This window comes from Pholcus phalangioides, unplaced genomic scaffold, assembly GCF_987345545.1.
Source record: "Pholcus phalangioides strain wild (caught in Gottingen) unplaced genomic scaffold, Ppha-v1.0 ptg000001l_1, whole genome shotgun sequence".
NCBI classification, from domain to species: Eukaryota; Metazoa; Arthropoda; class Arachnida; order Araneae; family Pholcidae; genus Pholcus; species Pholcus phalangioides.
In genome coordinates this window covers 26,548,229-26,567,864 of record NW_028301594.1, presented here as the reverse complement: position 1 = coordinate 26,567,864, position 19,636 = coordinate 26,548,229, and the positions used below count along the sequence as shown (strand labels likewise).

The 19,636-nt window shown below is 34.9% G+C and overlaps 1 protein-coding gene across 1 annotated transcript; it reads left to right on the top strand.

The window, feature by feature from the left end:
• The first annotated feature begins 6,730 nt into the window (after positions 1-6,730).
• Positions 6,731-19,245, top strand: LOC149090223 (D-aspartate oxidase-like). The gene is made up of 10 exons (XM_089232904.1): positions 6,731-7,083; positions 8,507-8,630; positions 9,154-9,233; positions 10,567-10,632; positions 11,779-11,833; positions 13,019-13,120; positions 15,051-15,109; positions 15,548-15,665; positions 18,334-18,432; positions 18,537-19,245. Exons 1-10 carry the CDS (start codon positions 6,884-6,886, stop codon positions 18,654-18,656), a joined length of 1,023 nt encoding a protein of 340 aa, XP_089089030.1. The 5' UTR covers positions 6,731-6,883; the 3' UTR covers positions 18,657-19,245.
• The last annotated feature ends 391 nt before the right edge of the window (positions 19,246-19,636 follow it).

Here is a 19,636-nt window from a genome sequence, read left to right as displayed (position 1 = left end):
AAGCTGTCATATGGAACTCAAACAAATTTTTGAATATTTATCCAAAAAAAGTATCTCTCTATTGCCGTCTAACGGCATCATATCCAGTGCAAAATGAAAGACGGCTTTGTCACCACCTCTTCTTAATATACATATTTATTGTCATTAATCATTGCACCGAATCTTATTATGGAAGCCCCAATTCAACTGAAGTCACAGAATACCCCCCCCCCCCACAGGGGAGTGGGGGCTGACAGGGTTCCAGCCCGAAGGCAAGAGATGATTTCGTCATTTTTGTTTTTTAATCACTATAAATTCTTAATAGAGGACCAGTGAAAGAATTTGACCTGGGGTCTCACCAATAATTTCAGCCTAGGGTCCCTACTGCGGGATGTGGAACCATGGGTCTCTTTGTGCCGTGGCCATTTGAACTCATAGTTGGCACTCACGAGGTTGGAGCCCTGGCAGACTATTGAAGGAGTATATTCACACGAATCAAAAGCTTTGATTATAAACATTAGCACATACAAGAACTCTGCTACATGCTTTAACTGAAATAATCATTATGCTAATCATTGTATCATAGGGTGTTCATCTGGCGCCGGCGTTGTATATCTTAAGTACGAAATTAGCATCTATTCCGAATGTTTTAAATGAGCACCATGAACCCTACAATAGCAGAGGACCAGAGAAAAATTTCATTATTATTACTTTTTTTACACCATAACTTCAATATAGAGGTGAACCCCACCACAGATAGTAGTCCATGGAACCCGGCTCCAGGATGAGGGGTGGGGGAAGCATGATGAGCATCGAAATGCTCGCGCGGAAAGGAAAAAAATTTATTCCAACTTATGAAATGTGCTGCCCTCTGACGTTTTTTTCCAGATGGGGGCGCGTTGTCTTTTATTTAATCTGCATAGACCTATTGCTCTGCGCACAGAATTTCGATATCTGTGCGGAATGGCAAAATAACCAGCTACCTTATACAATATAAGGAATTTGCTTCTGCGCAGCAAAAAAAATCTTTGTACAGGGATTCATTCTCGGTCATTCTCAGACTCTAAACGTCCGTATTTTTTAACGTTATTCATCATGAAAAAATGATGCCTTTCTTAGTTACTTTTACCCATAACCAATAAATGAGTAAAAATAAAATTTTATAAGCAAAGATATACGCCTTATTATTTAAAATAACTGCACTGTACAGCATAATATCACATGTATCAAACGCCATTGAACTGGAACTCCTGCTATCACCTATAAAAAAAATACGACTGTTCTAATTCTTGGATTGAATTTGGTGACCGGTTTTCGATTAATGTACCGCATAGAGAAAAGAATATGGTATGATATTAATAAATATTTTATGAGCACAGTAACATTAGTTAAATTGTTGAGTTTACCATGAAATTTTAACAGTTGTTGTTTTTTTGCTGTAAAATAAAACAAGTAAAATCCACCAACAGTCTTACTATGCATTTTGTAAATGTTTTCGAAGAGGATGCAGACAAGAATCAAAGTGTTCCTCACCTGGACACTCTTTCACGACAAATAAAAAAAGCCAAATGAGAATTTGGGAACTTACTTCCATCTTTGGGAATTTACTTACATTATTTTACTGCAAAGAAACAACAACTATTGAAATTTCGTGGCAGATTTGACAATTCAATTTATATTATTACTCAAAAAATATTTATTAATATCATATCATATTGTCTTTTTATGCGGCGCGATAATTAAAGAGTGGTCTCCAATTTCAGTCGAAGAATTATAACAGCTGTGTTTTTTATTTGATAGGTAATAGTAGGAGCTCTAGTTCAATGATTTTTTTTACATGTAATATAATACTGTATTGAGGGGGGGGGGGGGGTCTTTAACGCATGACACGCCGGTCAAATGTGAGCCTCACAGCTTTTTGCAGTGGCCCGCGAAAAAAATTACTACTTAACATTGAAAGGGAGGATTAAATTAAGATCCGTTATTGAGAGCTGTACTGTGGTATTTATAACTCTCTGTAATATGCTCTTCATACCATGCTCGTAGCCAGAAATTTCGTTCGGGGGGGGGGGGGTCACTTTCATTTTGGGGGAGACCAAAGTGATAGAACAATAGATTTGGCCATCTTTTCCTTTTTTTTTGGTCATTTTCTCACATTTCGGGGGGGGGGGGGAGAGGGGAACCAGATCCCCAAGTCCCCACCCCCCTCGCTACGGCCGTGTTTGATACGCTAATAGAGCGCCGTACTAACGAATTCGGAGGGTTCGAGGCCCAACCCCTTTTGAAGATCCTGATTTCATATACTACTAGGGGGGCTCTGCCCCCCCCCCCTGTCGCCTTTGCCGGCCAACCCCCACTTCTCTTCACAACATATCTTGTTTATTTCGTCCCACTTCATCCGCGTGCTATGGAAAGGGACATGTGAAAGCACCAGCTTACTGAAAAAGCGAATTTTGCAATAATAGAGCAACAAAAAACAAATGTGATTCATCAAGTACCCCCAGAAAACTTGCCCATGGGATCCCCAGACTCCAATTCGCTGAATTTTAGTGGGGCCCCTGACAGGATTTATCTCAGGCTACCGATGTGTTGTAAATTTTACAATGTTAAACAACAAAAATCAATGAGATTCATCAAAGGACACCCAAAATGAAACATGTCAACATTTCCATGGGGCGCCGACCTGGAGGCTTGTCGGACATCTCCTCGGTGAGGGGCCACAAAAATTTAAAATTTTTATCAATTTTACAACGATTGAAATCCAAGGCCCCATCCAGTAGCGGGGACCCAATACTCAGATATTTAGTGGGGAATCCAGAGTGGATTTATCTCGGTGTTCCACTGTTGCAAATTCTACAAGTTAAACAAAAAAAAAAATCAGATTCATCCACGGCCCCCAAAATGAAACCTGTAAACATGGGGTCCCCCCGACTTGGAAGCTTGTCGGTCATCCTCCGCTGCGAGTGCCATGAAAAATTTTCATTCGCATTTGTTTTTCCAACGAATAAAACCCAGGGCCCCAACCAATTACCCGGGACACCAATTCGCATACTTTTAGTGGGGCCCCAGACTGGCTTTATCTCGGGCTTCCGCTGTTGCAAATTCTACAACAGAAAAGAATGAGATTCATCCAGGGCCCCCAAAATGAAACCTGTAAACATGGGGGCCCCCGACTTGGAAGCTTGTCGGTCATCCTCCGCTGCGAGTGCCGGAACGATTCTTATCACTTTTTGATTTTTCACACTATAAATTAACCACAGAGGAGGGGGGGGGGGCCCTTGAAAAGCTGGTTTGGGGGCTCGCCATCTAAATTCCAGCCTAGGGGCCCTGCTGTAGGATGTGGTAGCCTCTCGGTACATGCACATAACATGATCCCGATGGGTCAAATGGGTCAAGATATATGCTAGAGTTAAATGAATACTTGACCCAAAATCGTAACCGACTTCCGTAACACAAAAACGTAACAGATTTCCTTCACTCAAAAAACGTCACCCACTTCCGTAACATAAAATCGTGACTAATTTCGGTTGTTTAGAAACAGGCCCTTTTTGAGTTTGTGATTTTATACTATAGAGTAGATTTCGGGAGGGAAATTCAGAATCCAAAAGGTATAAATAACAACAGAATTGCGGAAAATCACCTTGATTGAAGGAATGAGTTTTAGAATTATAGTATTTTTTCGAAGTATTTTAAATATAAATGCGAAAAGAAATGATTTTATGATTAATTTTACGGAAAATCTTTAAAGTTATTGAAAAAATAATTTCTGACTTGCTTTTAGAAATAGATTCAGACTTGAGAGAGAGAGAAAGAAACAGTTTCATAAATTACTTTCTAGATGCGATTTCATGATTACTTTTAAAAATTATTTCACGATTACTTTTAAAAATTATTTCACGATTACTTTTAAAAATTATTTCACGATTACTTTTAAAAATTATTTCACGATTACTTTTAAAAATTATTTCACGATTACTTTTAAAAATTATTTCACGATTACTTTTAAAAATTATTTCACGATTACTTTTAAAAATTATTCTGTAATCACTCTTAGAAATGATTTCCTAATAACTCTCAAAATTAACTTCAGATATCTTGAAAAAAATAATTTCATAATTACTTTCATAAATAATTTCAGAGTTTTTGTGCTAGAAAATTTTTTTTTCTAATTGTAAATTTTCACATTTCACAATTGTGAAATTTCATGAGTAATTTTCGAATTACGTAACCGAAGATAGAAAAATCCAGAACCGGTGAGAGAAATAATTTCAGTTTTGTTGAAAATTCATATTTAATGGAAGAAATTCTTTGACAATAAAACTAAGAATTGCTTAGTTTTATTGCTAAATCAGAATAAATTTCAGAGTAAATTCTTCACTAATTCAGGGGCCGCTTGCCCATCCATTTACACGCCACTGTATATTACATTAAATTCTGTACACTGTGTTTCTGCCACCGTACATTCACTACAGACAAGAGTCTGTATGCCATCTTACAAGTAAATATCATGGTATGACTTAATGGAAATTTTTCATTTCGCCTGTCTGAAACGTTGAAGACCCCCTTCTGTACTGTATAGTTATTTCCAATATTTTCTAGAGGGAATATTTTTTGCTAATATAGAATTTTATTTTCACCCGTTTATTGGTTGTGGCAAAAATAACTAAGAAAGACCATTTTTTCATGGTGAATGAGTTTACAAAATATGGACGTTTAGAAACTGAGAATGACTGAGAATGCTTCCCAGTACAGAGTTTTTTTGCTGAGCAGGAAAAATTTCCTTATATTGTATAAGGTAGTATGTTAATTTGGTCAGTCCACACAGATATCGAAATTCTGTGAGCAGAGGAACAACAGGTGTGTGCAGATGAAATAAGAAAGAATGTGCCCCATCTAGGAAAAAAAGGGGGAACTTTTTGGTACCTCTTAAATAACAAAATTTTTGGTACCTGAAATAACAAAAAAATAATAATAATTACAACTCAGCAAGATATTTTAAGCAGGCTGATGTGTTTATTATTTTTTATGATTCATAGATGACAGCAGAGGTTCCAATGTATTGATATTATTTATCATTTACTTTCTTAATATGCGAGAGAACTCAATATGCGGTGAAGTAGGGCAGGGCCGTAATTAGAACTTTTGCCCCCCACCCTACACAACTTCAAAAATTTATAATTTTATAAGGGCGTTCTTTGTTCCCACCTAAAACTGCCGCCCAAGGCAGTTGCCCACCCCCTCTAGATCCGGCCCTGAAGTGATCCGGTGAACAGAAATTTCTAAACGTGGACATTCTGTTTCAAGAATGGCCTCGAGGAAAAGTCTGCCGTAAGGACTCGAAAAGGCGCACTACGGCCTTGCCCCCACCTCAAAAAGTCGATCCTGCGTATGCCCCTGCCACAGTGTATATATATATTCGGACCAATATTAAAGAATATCCCCCAAAATGTTAAGAAAAAATTGCTTTAAGCAATGTCGGAATTTAAGGGGGGAAGGGGGACAACTGCTACGTTCAGCAAAATTTAGGGAGCAGTAAATTTTAGGTGGAACAAAAATACCGTTATAAAATTTTATAATCATCGAATTTTATGTCTTTTAATCTTGTTTACAGTAGGAAGGAGGCCAGTGCCGTCTTAACGCATGAGCCCACCCGCGAAGGAGGTCGTGACAGGGGCCGGTTATATAGGAGGTCGTGGTCCGGGTCAAAGCTCTTGAAGAGAAGCAAGCGCTTTGGTCCGGGTGGGCTCATGCGTTAATGCCACACTGCTATTACCTAATAAGGAAATACGGTATTGACCTCCCAATTTATAAATAATGACTCTGGAAAAAAAATCTAGATCTATAGATCTCATGGGCGGAGATACGGGGAAAGGACTGCCCCCCCCCCCATGTCAAAGGCAAAGCCGACTGATCTAATGTGTATGCGTATATACGAAATGACATCCTCATCATCATGCTCCCCCCCCCCCCCCAGCAATCATCCTCGTCATGGGCGGAGATACGGGGGGGCGTGGGGGGCATTGCCCCCCCCCAGCACCAAAGGTGAAGTCGACTGATCTAATGTATATATGTATAGATGAATCAACATCATCATCATCTTGCCCCCCCCCAGCAATAATGACAGTGCCCCCCCCAGACTTCCAAGTCTATTCCGCCCATGATCCTCGTACCCCCACTCCCGCAGACTTTCAGGTCTACCTCCACCTATGGTAAATCTCATTATCATGAGCCTTCCTCTGCACTCGACGCTTCTCAGCATTGCCTGGGTAGGCCCATGCGTTAAGGCGGCGCTACTGTTTCTTTCCTGCCATTCGGAATTGACTGGAAACCACAGTGCTACTTTCATTGCAAACGCTATTTAAAAAAAGTTGAATCGGTTATTGTTTATTCTGTGCTTTTATAACATTTTTTTGTAAGCAAAAAAAGTTTAGTAGTAACAGTCAGTCTCTCAGTACGGAAAGCGTAGTGAAAAATACCGTTATCGTTGTGGCGCCATCTGTTAAAAACAGAAGTAAGTGGGTTTTGTAAGATCTAATCAATTCACAGGAATATGTGTTCTGATTTGTGCTGCCATCTACATGTTAAATTTGGACTCTTCAAAAATATCTGTTTCCTTTCCCCCCCCCCTCCCCCATAAATGTAACAACCCACTCTGATTGGATATCCCGGTCAAAAAAAACAGTGATTGCAAAAGATCAATGTGCAAAGTCACGTGGTCCCAAAATCCTTAGTAATCATGAAACGTAAGTTCAGGCCGTCCATATCAAAACGTAAACAAAAACAGCTAGATCTGGAAGTAGATAATATTCGTTGATTTCGCGAAGAGGGGTTTTTTTTTTAACTTTTTCACTTGATAAACGTGTAATTAAAAGAGAGCTGCTTATAATTAGTTTTGAAAAAAAAAATGGAGATTAAACGGGACAAAATAGCCGTGATTGGGGCTGGCGTCATCGGTTTATCTACAGCTGTTTGTATCAAGGATCGCATTCCCGATGCATCGATCACTATATTCGCGGACAAGTTCGAGAGCGAAACTCTCAGTGACGGCGCGGGCGGATTGTTTCGACCTGAGGCAAGCATCGATCCTGATCTATCCAAAACTCGGTAAAAGTCCAGGTTTTACTCCACACATGCTCGGCCTGTGGGCCAAATGCGGCCCTCGGAGTTATATAATGTGCCCCTTTACCAAAAATCAAATTTTGTAAAAATTAACTAAGCGGAATAATACCAAATCCCCCTAAGTGACGCATTCTCATAACAATTGAGTGGTCTACGTCACATCACTCAAACGATCTGGGGCACATTTACACTTCAATGACCTGTGAAAAATTCTAACTTCAATTTATTTGCCTTGGCAATTTATCTCTTCAATTAAGTGCCCGCAGAACAGTTCGAGATCACCTAAGTGATTACTGCGACACATTATCAAACTGATGAAGTGGCCCACACTCTTCAAAGCACCCTTGTTTTATTCTGTATATGCTCATCCCATAACCTAAGGGCCAAATGGTCCTTGGAATCATCTGATGTGGCCAAGGGCGTAGCGAGGGGGGGGGGGGGAACTTGGGGGTCTGGTCCCCTCCCCCCGAACGAAATTTCTGGCTACGCCCCTGGATGTGGCCCATGACCGCAAACCTAATTTTGTAAAAATGAATTACAGAATGGACAAAAATAAACTTGGTTCCAGACTGCTATAGTGACTCGGGCACAGTTCCAGATCATTTAAGTGACCAGTGGCATTTTTACAGATCACCACAGTACTCTTCCAGAGCACATAAGCAACCCGCAACACATTTATTCATCATTTGAGTGACCTACAATGCTGTTTCAGATCACTCAAATGACCTGTGACATGTTTTAAAATCAAAGAAATGGCCATGCACTCTCCTGAAAGTTGAACAAATTAATATTTCTTTCGACTTTTCCAGGACATAGTGGCCCCCCTACCATGGGGGTAGATATTCTGATATAAATTTCAAGTTTTTGTGTTCCTCCGACTCTTAATTCACTAACCACACATAGAAAATGGTGACCTGGTACCTGAAATTCATCAACACCCCTGTTATAAAATAACATACAGTCGACACTCGTTATAACTACCCGACATCATAGCTACTGTTCCATTACAACAACCAGTAAGGTAAGTCCCAAATGCTTTCCATGTAAGAAATATCCTATATGTATACCTTTTGATAAACACCTGTTTTCGATGGAATGGGGGGGGGGGGGGCGGGGTGTCATAACAAGTGTCGGCTGTATATGTATAAGAAATCATTATAGATCAATGATATATATGTGCTATATCAGGGTTTAACTGTATCTGTTCCATTGTATCTACTCTCTAGGGGGAATATAGGAATATATATATAGGATTCAAAAAATTATTCACATGATAAAACTTATGTCAAGACTTCTACGTCTTCTATATCACAGCATTATAGGCCTATATATCACTTTGATCAGTCTGTCATAAACTTAGAATCTATGAAATGTCATTTTGGTCTTTTTTCTTTTCTTTTCCTTCCAGCAAGTGGTGCGAATCTTCTCTAAAACATTTCCAAGCGATTGCATCTTCTGATGAAGCTGGTATTGCTGGTGTGCAAAATGTATCTGGTTATTACCTTTCCAGTACTGGCAAAACTGTTCGAAGGGTGAATTTTGTTATAATATCAATTTGAATGAAAATGTCTTCATTTTATTTTTTAATTAGACAATTTTTCATCAATTTAATACTATAAAAGCAAATCATTTCACACGCACACATACTTATTTCTATGAGAATTTTCATGTAAAGCATCAAATTCCCCCCCCCCCCATTGATGCTAACATAATACTTGAATATCCCTATGATAATAACAAACATGTGCCGTTTTTTAGGACGAAATATTTTGCAAGATTTTTACAACCTATTTTGGCAATACATCTTGGTCACTTGACTTGATTGTCACTAAAACAAGGTAACAAGGAAGTACCTTATTTGCATTAATAGTTTTTGTCCTTTCGTCATAGTTAAACAGCATATTCATGTCAAAAACAGACAATAGATTCCCCAAATGACTGAATGTTGTGTTTTTCAATGGTTTGGGGTCATGAGCTGTCTTTGATCCTATTTGACCAATTAATTATCAATACATTTTACTGATTCTCTCGCAATAATTTCCTTTTCCATTCTAGAATGACTTCCTTCAAAGTTTGCTTCCTGATTATAGAGGTCTTACAGAAAAAGAAATGGAGAAGTTTCCTGGAAAATTCAAGTAAGTTGTGTTAGGGTGAATCTCATTTTCATAGGTGCTAAATTTCAGACTTGAAAAATCTGTAAATTATCACATAAGGAAATATTTTGCTGCAAAAGAAAACATGTTGTACAAATAAAGGGAAAGATTGGGGGATTTTTTTTTCAGGACATTCCTGTATTTTCCCCCATAATATTCACCATCCTAACTTTTTATAATTTTTTTTTCATATTTTTCCCTGTATCTTCAACGGAGCCTACTTGAATTTTTATTCTGCACTAAAATCAAGGATTAAAATCATTTTGCCCGTTTATAAACTATATTATAATAATGAGAGAACATGAAAACATATCTCACATATTTGTCATGTTAAGCAGTTTTGGTTTTTTTATAGAATTCATTTTAACCCACTGTGATTTACAGTAGAGCTTCATTTCTTGCCATTAGAGCGATTATAATTGTAATTGGCTTTGCTAACTTTTGGCATTATATTTGGTGGCAATTCGCAATATAAACATATTTAGATTCCTAACTTCCCGTATTTTTCTTGAAGAAACAGGGTCAACCTAGGATTGCAAACACCAAGGGATTTTCTAGGGAATTTTTTCATTAATGAAAAATCATACATAATTTGAGGATTAAGTACAATCGAGGACCAAAAATCAGAAGAATCTAGTTTCCTACCAGAAGATTTTAATAAGGCTAAAAAATCTTAAGTATTTGCACCTATGCATTTTAACAGAAAATGGGGGGGGGGGGGAGAAGAAACTAGCCTATAGTTGTTATTCTCATTGATTTCAAATTTTTAGTTCATTTTTTAAAATTCAGATTACATTACTGTGTATATTGGCAGAGAAATTCAAAGGCTTTTGTTCATTGGTTTTGGAATCGGAAGACAAATGGCATTGGGAGACGTGCAACATGCATAACTCTGACATAATTAACTCATTACGTCTACTTATATGTACACACATTAAGGCATACACTGATTCGCTAAAATTTCTTCTTGGGAATGTTCACAAGGTACATTAAATTTACATACATAAATTTTCAACTGATTGCCTGGTGTGTATGTGTGCAGTAATTAATTGCATTGGACTGTGCATTGATTGCTACTGCAGGGAGTCTCCCATCGAGGGGTTAGCCCACCAACCTCTCGATGAGTATAAAAAACAAGCCTGCCGTTCGGAATCGGCAATAAATTGTAGGTCCTGGGGTCTAATTAGCCCTTGTGTGCAGAAAATGGCTGTGGTGCGACAAAAATGATCAAATGACTCTGCATTGTGACTATTATGTTGGCTCTGCTAGAGTTGCATGCTTTTTACTACAATTTCTCCTTTTTTTCATATGACAGAGATGGAGCATTCTTCACAACAGTTGTAGCTGATTGCAGATATTATTTACCATGGCTAAGAAAGAAGTGGGTATACATCTTTGAAATTGTGTATACATAGTCTTTTTTTTTTTTTTCGATAATGAAACATTTTTTTTGTAACAAATTTCTTACCACAACCTTCACATTATTTTTGTTACCTTAACCCTTTAACCCCTTCTTGGTCAGATTTTTTTTGAATTTCTAATCCAAAAAATCATTTTTTTTATTGCTTAAAATTAATTACATTCTATATTGAATTTTAAAATGCAAAATATTGTTGTCAGTAAGCAGTTTTTTGCTTGACCTGCTGGTAGTTAGTTGTACATGTAATATCCCAGTCACTGATCTCCAGTTTTTCTGAGATATCTTGGGATTGTCATTTTAAGGGTGCATTTACTGCATATAATCTGTAGATGCGAATGTCGTTACTTTGAGAGAAAATTTTATCCTATAGTCCACAGCAGTGTATAATCGTCATGTGCAAATGCTTTTCGTCGATAATAAAATCTTGAGGAATTTGTCAGTTCTGTTTTGAAAAAATTCCAATTTTTATATCTGCATTTGCTAATCTTTGAAAAATCATTTTTTATATTCATTTTTAAAATATTTATTCCTATCACAGCCTCTCAGGAAAAAAAAGATGCAAATAATTTACAGTTTTATTCACTAAGCCAATGTTGATTCACTTGCCGATTAACAAATCAGCAATTTGTATTTGGCAAAACAACACAAGCATGTGCCCGCATGCTCACACACAGGGTTTTCCTCTTTTTTCTTTTTCAAACATTCTGAAATCTGAAAGAAAACAGTAGAAACTTGTTAAGATGGAAATCAATAAGAATTAAATATTTTTTTATGCTGGACATAATCAAATTTCTACTTTGTCAGTTAATTACAGAATTCAGTATAAAATATTTTTGGTGCTTTTTCATCATAAAATGAAGCTTGATTATATTTCTATTTTTCTGCTTAATCCCCTTACATAATCATATATTTCCAAATTGTTTTTAGACTCAATTGTTCATTTTCAACTGTCATAATTAGTCATATGCTTCATAAGTTGTGTTCTTATGCAGTAATAGATGTAATATCATAGTTAATTTATCTTTGAAATCTTACTTATCTTGTTAATTTATCTTTGTTCATTCATCTCTAGTAGTTGGGTAATTGATTTGAATATTTATAATTTAGATTTGAAAAATCTGGTGGATTGATTGAAAGGATGCATTTATCAAGGTTGAATGAAGTAAATTTTTTAATTTTGTGGTAGTTTAGTGTTTTGTTTGAAGATGATTAAATAAATCTCTAGAGCAATGTTTCCTGAAATCTGTGATATAATTCCCTCAGTATAAATTTTCCAGAGTTTAGAGCAGTGGTTCTCTAACTTTTCTCAATCCTGGCTCCCTTGAACTGGTCAATATTCAACCAAAACTCCTCATAATAATCTAACAAAGAACCACTTCAAAGTACCAAACCAGCACATATGAATATCACCAAATCACAGCAGCACACACTTTCAGAACCAATGTTTTAGAGGAAATAATCTCTCAAAGATATGTGAGAGCCTCAGTGGCAAAGAATATTAAAATGAAATTTCAAGTGAAAATATAGTGATTTTTAAATTGTAATGAACAATTTTCCAGTTTCAAAAAGTTTATAGCTATTTTCATATTTTTTAAAATATAGGTGAATGACATTATTTTAAGATAGTGATGGACAAATTACGGCCTGCTTAGAGGTTCTGTCTGGCTTGCCGGAGATTTAAAAATAATAGTATAGAAATTTTCAATTTCTGTGTTTAAAAAAATTCATTTAAAAGGGTGTTCCATGTATAATAGTGAAAATTTGAATAGAAATTGATTAAAAACTTTTGTATATGCAAAAAATTTGACATGCCCTGATAAATATGCATTAAGTTATCAAAATATGTTTATTTATTTTCACGGTTGTAAAGGATATATCATTGTGTCTCATTTACAGTGAAACCGTGGTAGTGTTTAAAGAATGTGTCTTTCCACTTCACTTCTAAACATAGAAATTCCAATTATGAATCAATTACAGAATATGTCCGGCCTACCAAATTTTTTTGTTTTTCGACCCGCGTCTAAAAAAGTTTGCTCATTAGTGTTTTAAGAGATCTGCATCAGCTAAGAATAAATTAGGGTCAGTTATAAAAACATCCAGGTCTAATCAGAATTCAAAGCAAGATCTTCATAGATGAAAATGAATAGATTCAAGCCCACAGACCTACATTAAATGTGTTACACTTGCAAAGCTGAAGATTAGCGTATTGGCCACTTGACTGCCAGGCAGCCATTTTGATGTTTAACTCGTATAATAGTTTGTTTTTGTTTATCATCCCACAAAGAATGTATTAGATACACATAAATATATACATAAATCTAATTGTGTTCATTGTTTCTATGATTAGGTCCCCGATTCTTTCGATGTTATAATCAATTGCACTGGATTGGGTGCAAAGGATCTACTTGAGGATAACCAGCTTGTTCCAGTTCGTGGCCAAACAATAAAAGTAATAAGAAAATATCTACCATTTTCAAAATTGGTATTTATTAGCAAAAGAAATACCAGAAATTTTACATGAATTGTGTATGTTTCTATGCATATAATACAGAGTGAGAGAGAGAGAGGAAGAGAGATTGATTTTTAAGGCCTATTTATTTAGTTAGAGAAAGATCAGGTTTAAAAAGGGCCGGGTGTTTTAGACTGGTTTCTCTCATTGTACAGGGCCACAACTGAGAGTGGCTGGGGAAGGCAGGTACACTAGACCCAGGAAGGTAACTGTGCTTACTCTTTTTCCATTAAAATATGCTATAAACTGGTACACAATAGGGTATATTTACCTTCTGATAACTCTTTTCAAAATTTTGGACAGACGCCCTAACCTCTGCAGACGCAGTCTTCAATTGAAAACTCCAGTGGCCAGAAGCGACTGCTATTTTTATAGCTTTAGATGCTGTTTAGCTAGACTGTGGAACAGTCTTCCACATGATCACGTTTCTGCCCCTTATGCTGGATTCGTTTCTTCCTTGAACGATTTTGACCAGTGTAAGTGCAATCTTGCCTACTGGGTTGTGTGATAAAATAAATAAAATAAAAGCTATGGGAATGGGCATGTTGAAATAGATATTAGCCCCAGGCGACATAAATTTTTTTTTTTTAGTTGCAACCCTGTCACTGCATTTCAGTTAGTAATTTCTGTGCGAATTGAAAATACTGAAATATGTACAACATAACTTTCAAATAAATTTTCTTTAATTGTTTGTTTCTGCCTTTCAAGCATTTATTGTTATATCCTTTAAATCTAACGAATGCAAAACTTGAGATTTGAAGTATCACAGGCAATGATATTTTGAGTCCGTTACAAGTTTATTTGCCCTATTTGTAGGCTCTGATTTTACAATTGAGCCCATTTGTAACAAAGTCAGAAAAAACAGTGAAACTTTGTTATATCCATACCGACTTGGAGAATGATGCATTTTTAAGCAAAATAAATCATTTTACATGCACAATACATATTTTTCAATAACCTGCTCATTCTTAAAATAAAGAGATTAAAATAATATATTTTAATGGGGATTAAAAATTTGATTAAAACTAACTTTACGTAATTGAACATTAACACAAAAGCAAGCATCAACAAAAATATGGCAATCAATGTTTTTTTTTCTTGATATTTGTGTGGACTTGAGCGTTTTGCATTTAAATAATTTTGATCAAATAGGCATGCAAAATACAATGCCTTTTCTTTTAGTAAGAGCACAGACACTGAGAAAAAATTTTTGTTTCATATTTTCAAACCATTTAAAAAAAAATAAATTTTGAGTAATCCATAATTTTTTTTTGCTACCTCACTTTTCCCCATTTTTGGCTCTCAACCAACTGTATAGCTGTATAATTTTTGAAACAATGAATAACATTTTGCAAGTGGACATCCTCAAAATTAATTTGCACATGATGAAATCACCAAAACTAGCAACAGAATCTTTGTAGATTGAGAATGGCAAATGTGCACTAAAGTTGGTTTGGAGGTTAACTTCCTTGGAATAAATAACCTCAATTCTTTCTTTCTCTAATAAGGTTTCCTCCAAACAAAATAAGATTTAACAAAAAAAGTAGAAAAAAGAAGCAAAATAGGATTTTACAGTACCCAAAACATCCCTACTAGAATGTCTTCTAAGGAAAGAAAGAAGGCATTTTTTATCAGTTGCATAAAGGTAAATTTACAGATAAGAGAAGATTTTGATTACAAAAAAAAAATTGTGTCAGTTCTATGTTTGACAATCGGCTGAAAATTTGTTTTAATTGTACTTTGCTTAAATCTGTGTTCGTTATAAGCAATACAAAATTTGCAGGACATGGAAAAAGTTTGTTATATGTAAAAATTTTTAATACCCTTGTTCATTATAAGCAGGTTCGTATAAAGACTTTTTTATTCACAGGTGAAGGCACCATGGATCAAGCATTTTTACTATGGTGACAGTGTATATGTAATTCCAGGGTATGTTTCTCTTTATATATACATATATTTTTTTATTTAATAAACAATTATCACAACTGCTTATGACAGCGGCTATTTAGTACGCCAAGTACAACAAAAAGAAAATCAGTTGGCCATGTATATGCTGCAACCCATGTCAGAAGTCTAGGTTCTTTTCAAAGTAGTCAGTAAGTCTGGGCATCATGCAAAGTGGCTAGCTTCTTTGCAAAGGTACTAGACTTCACACTTGCACCATAATATATGTAACCAACTTAGTTTCATCATCATATATCAGAGTTTCACTTAAACTTTCTTGTAAAATCACCCAACTCTAAGTGAAACTCCAATATGTAGTAATAAAACTAGGTTAATTACATATGCATCTACTATAACTGTAGATTGTAGATACTGAAACGTACAATGATTAATTTATGAAAGAAAACAATGTCTTTCTTTCAGTTGTGATTATGTGACTCTTGGTGGCATAAAAGACTATGGGAGCTGGGACATGACTGTAAATCCATATCAAAAACAGTTCATTTGGGAGAGATGTTTGCAGTTGGTTCCAAGTTTGCAAGTAAATTATTTTTTAAAAATAAATTGCAACACACTTTTTTTCCTTTCTTAGATTATTTCATTTCACGAACAAAGTTTATATGTATGTTTTATCAATGCATAATTATCACATCGTTATTCAGTTAATGCTCATTATAATGAACCCCCGTCATTCCGTCAAAAATGGTTATAATATTGGGTGGTTATTGAAAGAAAAATATATGGGATAATCGCTTACAAAAAATTTTAGGACTTACTGGCAGCGGCGACTCGTAATGAAGGTGCACCCCCCACCCCAGGAGAATTTCTAGGCACAAGTTTGATGCCATAAGTTTTCTGAATATTAATTCAATTTCTCAAAACTGATATATATCTGGTGGGTTTATTACTGTTTGATTTAAAAAATATTCTGAAACAAAATATAGTTTTCATTTTTTAGGAAAATTATTTAGAACTTGTAGCAAAAGATTGAATTAAACGACAAGTTCAGTTCATATTTTTGGCACTGCACTTTAGGAGTAGCGCCTTGTTCCTCAGAGCTCTGTAAGTAAAGATATAGCAGCAGAGAGGAAAAGAAAAGTTCCATGCAGTTTGTTATGCCTTCCGCAGTGCGTTAGATCCCACACCCCAATGAAGGTAACTAGTGATAAATTTCCCATATACATGAAAAAAAACTGGCTAAAATTGCTATACGTAGGAATTTGCTTGACATTTGTGGAAATTTTAAGTTCATCAAACAAAAACAAAAATATATATATACATATTTTTTTAATTATACATGCAGTTCAATATTTTACTAGGGTACTTGACTACATATTTTCATCAATAGGTGGTAGCACATCTTTGAAAATGCATGTAAAAAAAGTTTCCTCTAAAGGGAAATTTTTGTTCACTTAATATCCAAAAAGTAACAAAAAAAGGTAAAAATTCAATAATTTGAAAAACATGAATGATTTAGTTTGCACAGAAAGACAAGATTTTATTAAATAACAAAATTTTGTTGTCGGAATAGTTACGTTTATTGCCAACAGATGGTGATAAAGATGAAAATATTTTCATGATGTTATCTGTCAATGACAACTGTAACTATGCAGCTATTTCATCATTGAAACTTTTCGTTATTGAAACTATTATTTTTTTGTAAGAAAACGTTACAATATGCACATACAATGAATGTTATACAAATATGTCTGTTTTACACGTATTTAATAATATCCAAATTACAAATTATTTTCTTTGGTTTACCTGATTTGTTTTTCTTCTTTGGTTAAGCTAGTGATGGGCTAACTAAGGCCTGTGGGGCAGATGTGGCCAATTAGAGGTGCTATCCGGCCTGCCGCAGATTTCAAAATAATAGTATAAAAGTTTTGAATTTCAGTGTTTTTTTCAAAAAATTCATTCAAGGGGGTTCTTCCATTTTTTACATATAGAAAATATGGTATAGAAATAATTACGTAATATTAAGTAGTTTAAATAAAAATTGATTTAAAAATCTTTGTGTATGCTACAAAAAATTGAACATAATATGCAGTTCAGCTAGATTGAGCGTGAATTTTTCTCTACTTGAACAGACATGTTGAAAACAAAATTTCAATACACAAATTATCTAATTAATTAGAATAAAAAAATTACATAAATTATATGTATATTTGTGAAAATTGACTACTGTTATCTTTGAAATTTTGTTTTGCCCCCCCCCCCAGAATATTCTACCCCCAAGCTGCCACTGCTTACTGGTCGTTGTAATGGAATGGTTGCTATAATGTGGCATCATTATAATAAGCATCGACTGTACAAAGATGTGAAGCAGCAAGTGGTTCCCAAATATTCATTGCAAACTTTGCTATGGGTACCACAATGAGGCAAGGATATTGTTTCTAATAAAATAGAAGAAACTGGAGTTAATTTGACACACAGAATTCTGATTGCCTAAGGTAGTAAGGTGCATAACTTTTTCTGTCCGTTTGCCAGATATGGCAAGATGATTACCTCTTGTAGGTCCCTTGCCTATAGCAAATATTTATTCACTGATAATTTGCCAAAATGTGTGATGGAAAAATAAAGATTCGAGTTCATTTTATTAAATTTAAAATTCACTGCATAGAAATATTTTATATTTTTCAACAATATGCAAGCCTGTGGTGATTTGTAGCAATTCCCCATGCAATTTTGTTCAGGGAAAGCACTTTAATGTAAAACCATCCATTATGAACTCTGTATCATAGACACAAATTAGTGTCACCATTTGTTTATGATCTACAATCAGGATGGGGAAATTAACCCTTCAAGCCCGTTCAGAAATTTAAATGCCAAGGCCCTATTCAAAATATTGAATTTAAAAATAAATTGAACTTTGTGCAGCTATGTTGAAAATAATTTATATCTTCAATTGTAAAATTCTTAAATTATAAAAAACAGTTATGTTATTGTGTCTATCTACTCTATGCAATAAAAATTTTACTGTGATTATTTTGAAAAAAAATTAAGGCAGTAAAAAATTTCCCTTGCCTGTGACATACCAAATACTGAGATCTGTGCAGAAGGAATAACTTTTCCAGTTATTTTTAAGGTTACAACCATGACATTTTAACATTAGTAACTGTATGGATGTAGTGTTTTTCAATATTGTACCATCAATTATCAAGATTAATAACAAATTGCAATACACAATATTTCTGTGCTGTTTTCAGAATGCTGAAGTAAAGTGGGACTGGGTGGGACTACGTCCACATCGTGCATCTATCTGCTTAAATGCTACAATCATTGAAGATTCTGGGAAATTTTTGAAGGTCAGTCAAGTGTATTGCCTTTCAATTTGTTTTCTTTTTTAATTTACTAAATAAACTATAACATCAAGAATGAATCTTGAGTGAAATGCCTCTTCTCATAACAGGTTATAAACAATTATGGTCATGGAGGCCATGGTGTTTCATTATCTTGGGGTACAGGACTGGAAGCAGCTGAATTTGCAGAGAAAATGCTCAAAGATTCGTTGATTATTTCCAGACTTTAAGGGAAAAAAAATCTAATTTTTAAAACATATGGAATTTTTAGATGTAAAAATATTTATAACGCAAAATATTTTTTATCTTGTCAGGGAAATAGATATGTACATTTTATGACCAATGTATGAAGTCTGGCTAGTGTGTGAATTGGAAGGCCAAAACTTGTAATAGTCCCAGCTTTCTGTGTAATTTGGATTTCAGCCAACACATAAACTGGCCATACTTCAAACATTGGTAAAGTTTGATATTAATATTGGTATACGTTTGGACTGGATGTTTTTCTCCTGTAAATCCTGCTTAGGTTTATAGTATTTAAAATGAATTTAGTAATTTTATATATATATATAAGACTTTGTTTCAAACTTTCTTGCCCCCCCCCCAAAAAAAAGCCTGTAGCATAACAACCTCTCTAAACAAATCTAACAATAGCAACAATTCTTTCCCCCCCCCACAAACAAATAAGCCCTGAATATATGATATTTTGTCTTTCTTTACCAATTTGTTTCAAGAAGTTTTTTTTATCAAACATGTATGTGCATGTAATATACAAAGATAAATTTATGTTAAATGTATTGAAGTAAATTTCATGTAAAATACTGTTGTGCATTGTATAAATTTTCAATACACATAGTGAATTCTCAAAAGTTTAGAGTAGTTAAGAGTTAGATATGGGTCATTGTCACAAAATTGGACAAAAAATTATCAAAAGTAAATGTCAATCTAAAAACCATCCTTAGGGATACTTCTTTACCTGCTGATAAATAAAATATAGTCAGCAGCAAAATTTATTCTTAAACTTAATTTTTTCACCATGTTAAGAGATAGGCAAATCTCATGTGGCATCATCCCATGGGGAAAATTTTAATTTAAATGTAAGTTATTGATAAAAAAAAAAGATGAGAAATATGAAGGTATACAGGTCCTAAAAATATATATTTTCGTTTTAAGGTAGGAAGTTATCATTGTAAAATTTACAAAATGTGGGCTG